The sequence below is a fragment of the Oncorhynchus nerka genome, linkage group LG14 (assembly GCF_034236695.1).
Source record: "Oncorhynchus nerka isolate Pitt River linkage group LG14, Oner_Uvic_2.0, whole genome shotgun sequence".
Taxonomy (NCBI): domain Eukaryota; kingdom Metazoa; phylum Chordata; class Actinopteri; order Salmoniformes; family Salmonidae; genus Oncorhynchus; species Oncorhynchus nerka.
Window position 1 is genome coordinate 13,661,491 of NC_088409.1, and position 8,336 is coordinate 13,669,826.

Here is an 8,336-nt window from a genome sequence, read left to right on the forward strand (position 1 = left end):
GGCTGATGGTTCTATGTGGAACCGAACCATAATGAGTCAAAGTTGACTTTGAGCCCTTAAATGGTTCTTTGCAGTTCAGAAAAGGGTTCTTTCATCTTTGAGTGATAATACAAATGTAAGGGCGGGGTTTGCTCAAAAATCTTTTTGTGCAGCCGTGAGTGAGAGTGTCATTCCAGTTGATCTAATCTGTTGTGTTATGTCAGATTTGAATATGGCCAGGACAGTGTCTTGTAAAAGACTCTGTGTAAGACCTTGTGTCAGTTCTGTTTGCTGAGTCAGACGATCCCAATCCTCTCCTCAGGGACCCCAGCCCTTCCACAGCTACCAGTTAACACAATAATGACAACTATGGAGTTTTAACAATATAATACGACTAACCAGAATAAAACACAGTGTAATGTTCATTTGAAAGGTTATTTGTAGAACTTTTGAGATTGGTTCTTTAAAGAATCTTTGTCAATCTCCATAAAGGTTCTATAAAGAACCATTAAAAAGCGTTCTCAATAGCAACGAAAAGGGTTGTAAGCATAGCAGAACCTTTTTGGTGCTATTGTATATAGAACCATATTTGAATGTTTCTTTGTAGAACCTTAGGAAAGGGTTCTCTACAGCACTGTAAAAGTTCAATTTAAAACCATTATAGAACCTTCAAAAAAGGGTTCTACTGTGCCTTCATCAAGAATCCACACCCCTTGACTTTTTCCACATTTTGTTGTGTTACAGCCTGAATTAAAACATTTCTTAAATTGAGATTGTGTCACTTGCCCACACACAATACCCCGTAATGTCAACATGGAATTATGTTTTTGAAACTTTTTAAATTAATTTAACATTTAAGGCTGAAATGCCTTGAGTCAATAAGTATTCAACCCCTTTGTCATGGCAAACTGTTTTGTTCACATTGTTCCTCAATTTGTTTCCCCACCAAGGCAATTAAAGTAAAGATTAACCAATTACAATGGATCTGTCCCAAATGACCTATTTTGTTCTCCATTTTTGACCAGGGACGTGACAAGGGTAGTGCACTATATAGTGAATAGAGTGCCGTTTGGGACACTAGTAATGTCTTGGATAGTTTCCGTACTTCCGTTACCTCTGTGTCCACAGACGGCTGGTTTCCAGGATGTTCTGTCGGATGCAGAGACCCTGGCGTTGATGGTGGGTTGTCTCTGCCATGACTTAGACCACCGTGGCACCAACAACGCCTTCCAGGCCAAGTGAGTCACCTCGGCTGAGCACCGAAGAGAAATAAGGAAAATGAAGGAAAATAAAGAAAAATGAGGACGATATTAGACTGATCAGTCAGTCAGTCTGCATGTCAGTCTGCACGTCTGCCTGTCCGTCCATCTTCCCTGTTAAATCAATCAGTTGAATGTCCTTCCTCTGCTGCTTCCTACAGGACTGGCTCTGCTCTGGCCCTGCTCTACGGGACATCAGCTACTCTGGAGCACCATCACTTCAACCATGCAGTCATGATCCTACAGAGTGAGGTGACCTTGGCTACCATCACCTTTACTTAAGAGCTTCCATTTATTCCCCAACCCTGAAATTCCCCCTTCCATGTATTACCTGATAATATATATTTTTCAACAGGGTCATAAAATCTTAATATATATTTTGCTCATGTCTTCCAACAGGGTCATAATATCTTAATATATATTTTGCTCATGTCTTCCATCAGGGTCATAGTTTCTTAATATATATTTTGCTCATGTCTTCCAACAGGGTCATAATATCTTAATATATATTTTGCTCATGTCTTCCAACAGGGTCATAATATCTTAATATATATTTTGCTCATGTCTTCCATCAGGGTCATAGTTTCTTAATATATATTTTGCTCATGTCTTCCAACAGGGTCATAATATCTTAATATATATTTTGCTCATGTCTTCCAACAGGGTCATAATATCTTTGCCAACCTGTGTTCCAAAGAGTACAGTAGTATGATGCAGCTACTGAAACAGGCCATCCTCTCCACTGACCTCACCCTGCACTTCCAGTAAGACTTACATCTTCCACATGCAGTTGTAGAACAGAAAGGTGATAACACAAACAGACCGGCACTCAGGCCACCTCCCGTCTGCTTTGCCATTGAACCTCCCTCCTTTTCCTTGTATCCGTTCTGTGACTCCGTCTGTGCTCCTAAACAGGAGGAGGAGCCAATTCTTTGACTCTGTCTGTGCTCCTAAACAGGAGGAGGAGCCAGTTCTGTGACTCTGTCTGTGCTCCTAAACAGGAGGAGGAGCCAGTTCTGTGACTCAGTCTGTGCTCCTAAACAGGAGGAGGAGCCAGTTCTGTGACTCCGTCTGTGCTCCTAAACAGGAGGAGGAGACAGTTCTGTGACTCTGTCTGTGCTCCTAAACAGGAGGAGGAGCCAGTTCTGTGACTCCGTCTGTGCTCCTAAACAGGAGGAGGAGCCAGTTCTGTGACTCAGTCTGTGCTCCTAAACAGGAGGAGGAGCCAGTTCTGTGACTCCGTCTGTGCTCCTAAACAGGAGGAGGAGCCAGTTCTTTGACTCTGTCTGTGCTCCTAAACAGGAGGAGGAGCCAGTTCTGTGACTCTGTCTGTACTCCTAAACAGGAGGAGGAGCCAGTTCTTTGACTCTGTCTGTGCTCCTAAACAGGAGGAGGAGCCAGTTCTTTGACTCTGTCTGTGCTCCTAAACAGGAGGAGGAGCCAGTTCTTTGACTCTGTCTGTGCTCCTAAACAGGAGGAGGAGCCAGTTCTTTGACTCTGTCTGTGCTCCTAAACAGGAGGAGGAGCCAGTTCTTTGACTCTGTCTGTGCTCCTAAACAGGAGGAGGAGCCAGTTCTTTGACTCTGTCTGTGCTCCTAAACAGGAGGAGGAGCCAGTTCTTTGACCGTGTTCTCTCTGGAGAGTTCAGCTGGACAGACGAGGCTCACACAGAACTTCTCAGGTCCTTCCATCTTTCTTACTTGTCTATTGAACCATGATCAACAATCTCCTTATGTGGTGACTTGGTTTGGTTCTAAACAACCTCTGACCTCTGTCATCACCAGGTCTATGCTAATGACAGCATGTGACTTGGGTGCAGTGACCCGCCCCTGGGAGATCTCCAAACAGGTGAAATGTTACAAAACTTCTTCCTGTGTCACAAATGACACCCTAATCCTTGTATAATGTACTAGTTTTGACTAGGGTCCATAGGATCTTCATTGACATCACTTTGAAATCCCCCTGTAGGTTGCGGAGTTGGTGACCAGTGAGTTTTTCCAGCAAGGTGACAGGGAGAGGTCTGAGCTCAAGGTAACTCCAGCGGTAAGCAGAATACAGTACTACTGTAACACCTCCTTTCAAACTACACCTCCCTTCAAACTACACTTCCTGTTAAACTACACTTGCTGTTAAACTACACTTCCCTTCAAACTACACTTCCTGTTAAACTACACCTCCCTTCAAACTACACTTCCTGTTAAACTACACTTGCTGTTAAACTACACTTGCTGTTAAACTACACTTCCCTTCAAACTACACTTCCTGTTAAACTACACTTCATTGTACAACTTCACTTCGCTTCCAACTACCCCTCCCTTCAAAATAAACTTCTCTTCACTACACTTCTCTTCAATGTCAGATCATCAACTTTGATATTAACTCTCCATCCACTACGACCTTGATTCCCTTGAGTCCAAACTCCATTAATGCACCTTTAGTCTGCACAGCATTTAGGAAGTCAACTTTTATCTTTCCTTCTGCTGAGCTTCAGTATCTTTCTAACGCCCTCTGGGTTCCCAAACGTGAGCCTTGATGTAGGGAGTTCTTTCTTTAGATATTCAACTGTTGGGATGAAATGGTTAAAGTTAGCCTTGATGTAGGGAGTTCTTTCTTTAGATATTCAACTGTTGGGATAAAATGACTAAAGTTAGCCTTGATGTAGGGAGTTCTTTCTTTAGATATTCAACTGTTGGGATGAAATGACTAAAGTTAGTTAAGTGATTAGGAGTGCCAGGATGATACTGTAACCCCCCCGTCTCTCTGCTCAGGCCATCTTTGACCGTAATCGTAAAGACGAGCTGCCCGCCCTGCAGCTGGAGTGGATAGATGGGATCTGTAAGCCCCTCTACCAGGTAACGGACTCGCCTGCTCTAAACCCATCTAGTCTGTTTGTTACTGACACACCAAGTTCAAGGGGAAATCCTACGCAATCAAATCTATGTCCAGTACTTTCATTTAGTCCAGACCTGTATGTTTTCACAGTATGATGTCTTCTGAAATGTCTTTATTTCCATTTCTCAGTCATCCTGCATGAAATGAGCCGATGTCTGTCTGCGATACAGCCCCTTCTAAGTCAGTCTCCCACACTGTCTCCCCTCTAGGCTCTGATGAAGCTAAACGTGAAGCTGAAGCCTATGGTTGATGGGATAGCAGCCAACCGCATGAAGTGGAAGGAGCTGGGCTCGTCCTATCAGCAGCACACACACAGAACTGCAGAGACCAATCAGAGTCCTGGCTCTGAGTCAGGACCCAACCCAGAGACCAATCAAAATCCAGGCTCCAGTCAGAACTCGCAACTAGAGTTTGGGTCAAATTCAGTACTTGATCAGACTTCAGTTCTCACTACAGAGTCCAGTGGTCATCCAGAGTTTGGGTCAAATTCAGTACTTGATCAGACTTCAGTTCTCACTACAGAGTCTAGTGGTCATCTGGGGTCAGATGGAAGTATAGGGTCTGGTCAGCTGTCTCAGGGGCAGGAGGCTGAGGTTTGAAGAGAGAGGGAAAGGGAGAGCGAAGGAGGGAGGAGAGAGGGAGGGGGGATTAGGAGATAGGGAGGGGAGAGAGAAGGAGGGAGGAGAGAGGGAGGGGGAATTAGGAGATAGGGAGGGGAGAGAGAAGGAGGGAGGAGAGAGGGGGTGGGAATTAGGAGATAGGGAGGGGGAGAGAGAAGGAGGGAGGGGAGAGGGAGGGAGGGGTAATTAGGAGAGAGGGAGGGAGAGAGAAGGAGGGAGGAGAGAGGGAGGGGGAATTAGGAGATAGGGAGGGGAGAGAGAAGGAGGGAGGAGAGAGGGGGTGGGAATTAGGAGATAGGGAGGGGGAGAGAGAAGGAGGGGAGGCTGTGTGGTGCTGTAGTGTCTGTGGTGTCTGTACCTCAACCTGATCTAATTGGGGCATTAAAAAGGTCTGTTTTTTACACTTTGTTTCCACCTTGTAAGACACGTCAGTGGACTACGTGTTGATCTTTATGACATTGTAATTACAAGAACATTGAGTGTGAAACATCCATTCATGTTAGATTCCTGCTCACACCTTCGTTGCACTGCTCTTGTGAAATGTAGTAATGCTGCCCACGTGATAAACCTCCTGTTAAAGCTTGTGCATCCATGGACCGGCTTTGAAACCAAAGATGTCCAGTAACCAATGTGTTATGCCTTCATGTCCAAGAAATCACTGTGATCTCTCTCTTTCTCGCTCTCTTTCCGTCTCTCTTTCCCTCTCTGTATCTCACTGTATCTACCCCCTTCCTCTCTCACTGTATCTACCCCCCCCCGGTCCCCTCTCTCTGTATCTACCCCCTTCCTCTCTCTCTTTCCCTCTCTGTATCTACCCCCTTCCTCTCTCTCTGTATCTACCCCCCGTCCCCTCTCTCTGTATCTACCCCCTTCCTCTCTCTCTTTCCCTCTCTGTATCTACCCCCTTCCCCTCTCTCTGTATCTACTCCCCCGCCCTCTCTCTCTGTATCTACCCCCGTCCTCTCTCTCTTTCCCTCTCTGTATCTACCCCCCACCCTCTCTCTCTGTATCTAGCCCCCGCCCTCTCTCTCTTTCTCTCTCTGTATCTACCCCCCCCGCCCTCTCTCTCTTTCCCTCTCTGTATCTACCCCCCGCCCTCTCTCTCTGTATCCACCCCCCGTCCTCTCTCTCTTTCCCTCTCTGTATCTACCCCCCACCCTCTCTCTCTGTATCTACCCCCCCGCCCTCTCTCTCTGTATCTCTCTGTATCTACCCCCCGCCCTCTCTCTCTGTATCTACTCCCCGTCCTCTCTCTCTGTATCTACTCCCCTGCCCTCTCTCTCTGTATCTACTCCCCGCCCTCTCTCTCTGTATCTACCCCCCGCCCTCTCTCTCTGTATCTACCCCCCGCCCTCTCTCTCTGTATCTCTCTGTATCTACCCCCCCCCGCCCTCTCTCTCTGTATCTACCCCCCGCCCTCTCTCTCTGTATCTCTCTGTATCTACCCCCCGCCCTCTCTCTCTGTATCTACCCCCCGCCCTCTCTCTCTGTATCTACCCCCCACCCTCTCTCTCTGTATCTACTCCCCCGCCCTCTCTCTCTGTATCTACCCCCGCCCTCTCTCTCTGTATCTACCCCCACCCTCTCTCTCTGTATCTACTCCCCCGCCCTCTCTCTCTGTATCTCTCTGTATCTACCCCCCCGCCCTCTCTCTCTCTGTATCTACTCCCCCGCCCTCTCTCTCTGTATCTACTCCCCTGCCCTCTCTCTCTGTATCTACTCCCCGCCCTCTCTCTCTGTATCTCTCTGTATCTCTCTGTATCTACTCCCCTGCCCTATCTCTCTGTATCTACTCCCCCGCCCTCTCTCTCTGTATCTACTCCCCTGCCCTCTCTCTCTGTATCTACTCCCCCGCCCTCTCTCTCTGTATCTACCCCCCCCCTCTCTCTCTGTATCTACCCCCTTCCTCTCTCTCTGTATCTACCCCCCGTCCTCTCTCTCTTTCCCTCTCTGTATCTACCCCCCTCGCCCTCTCTCTCTGTATCTACTCCCCCGCCCTCTCTCTCTGTATCTACCCCCCACCCTCTCTCTCTGTATCTACCCCCCGCCCTCTCTCTCTGTATCTCTCTGTATCTACCCCCCCGCCCTCTCTCTCTGTATCTACTCCCCCGCCCTCTCTCTCTGTATCTACCCCCCGCCCTCTCTCTCTGTATCTCTCTGTATCTACCCCCCCCGCCCTCTCTCTCTGTATCTACTCCCCCCCCCTCTCTCTCTGTATCTACCCCGCCCTCTCTCTCTGTATCTCACCCTCTCCCTCTGTATCTACCCCCCGCCCTCTCTCTCTGTATCTCTCTGTATCTACCCCCCCGCCCTCTCTCTCTGTATCTACCCCCCCCCCGGCCCTCTCTCTCTGTATCTACCCCCCGCCCTCTCTCTCTATCTTACCCCCCCGGCCCTCTCTCTCTATCTACCCCCTGCCCCGGCCCTCTCTCTCTGTATCTCTCTGTATCTCACTGTATCTACCCCCGGCCCTCTCTCTCTGTATCTACCCCCCGCCCTCTCTCTCTGTATCTCTCTGTATCTACCCCCCGCCCTCTCTCTCTGTATCTACTCCCCCGCCCTCTCTCTCTGTATCTACCCCCCGCCCTCTCTCTCTGTATCTCTCTGTATCTACCCCCCGCCCTCTCTCTCTGTATCTACTCCCCCGCCCTCTCTCTCTGTATCTACCCCCCGTCCTCTCTCTCTTTCCCGCTCTGTATCTACTCCCCTGCCCTCTCTCTCTGTATCTCACCCTCTCCCTCTGTATCTACCCCCCGCCCTCTCTCTCTGTATCTCTCTGTATCTACCCCCCCGCCCTCTCTCTCTGTATCTACCCCAGCCCCCCCCCGGCCCTCTCTCTCTGTATCTACCCCCCCGCCCTCTCTCTCTATCTTACCCCCCCCCCCGGCCCTCTCTCTCTATCTACCCCCTGCCCCGGCCCTCTCTCTCTGTATCTCTCTGTATCTCACTGTATCTACCCCCGGCCCTCTCTCTCTGTATCTACTCCCCCGCCCTCTCTCTCTGTATCTCTCTGTATCTCACTGTATCTACCCTCCCGCCCTCTCTCTCTGTATCTACTCCCCGCCCTCTCTCTCTATCTACCCCCCCGCCCTCTCTCTCTGTATCTACCCCCGCCCTCTCTCTCTGTATCTACTCCCCCGCCCTCTCTCTCTATCTACCCCCGCCTTCTCTCTCTATCTACCCCCCCGCCCTTTCTCTCTGTATCTACCCCCCCGCCTACCCCCCGCCTTCTCTCTCTATCTACCCCCCCGCCCTCTCTCTCTCTATCTACCCCCGCCCTCTCTCTCTGTATCTACCCCCGGCCCTCTCTCTCTGTATCTACCCCCCGCCCTCTCTCTCTATCTACCCCCCCGCCCTCTCTCTCTGTATCTACCCCCGCCCTCTCTCTCTGTATCTACCCCCCGCCCTCTCTCTCTGTATCTACCCCCCGCCCTCTCTCTCTCTATCTACCCCCCGCCCTCTCTCTGTCTACCCCCCCGCCCTCTCTCTCTGTATCTACCCCCCGCCCTCTCTCTCTGTATCTACCCCCCCGCCCTCTCTCTCTCTATCTACCCCCCCGCCCTCTCTCTCTCTATCTACCCCCCCC

At 49.6% G+C, this 8,336-nt stretch overlaps 1 protein-coding gene across 1 annotated transcript in view; it reads left to right on the forward strand.

Annotated features, from left to right (window-relative positions):
* pde11al (phosphodiesterase 11a, like) overlaps positions 1-4,729 on the forward strand; it is a 32,366-nt gene extending 27,637 nt beyond the window's left edge. Inside the window, exons 13-20 of the mRNA XM_065027454.1 lie at positions 1,108-1,217; positions 1,400-1,490; positions 1,902-2,002; positions 2,842-2,919; positions 3,023-3,086; positions 3,207-3,281; positions 4,007-4,090; positions 4,340-4,729. Of these exons, the coding sequence (XP_064883526.1) occupies positions 1,108-1,217; positions 1,400-1,490; positions 1,902-2,002; positions 2,842-2,919; positions 3,023-3,086; positions 3,207-3,281; positions 4,007-4,090; positions 4,340-4,729 (993 nt within the window). The remainder of the gene's footprint in view (positions 1-1,107; positions 1,218-1,399; positions 1,491-1,901; positions 2,003-2,841; positions 2,920-3,022; positions 3,087-3,206; positions 3,282-4,006; positions 4,091-4,339) is intronic.
* Positions 4,730-8,336: the final 3,607 nt, after the last annotated feature.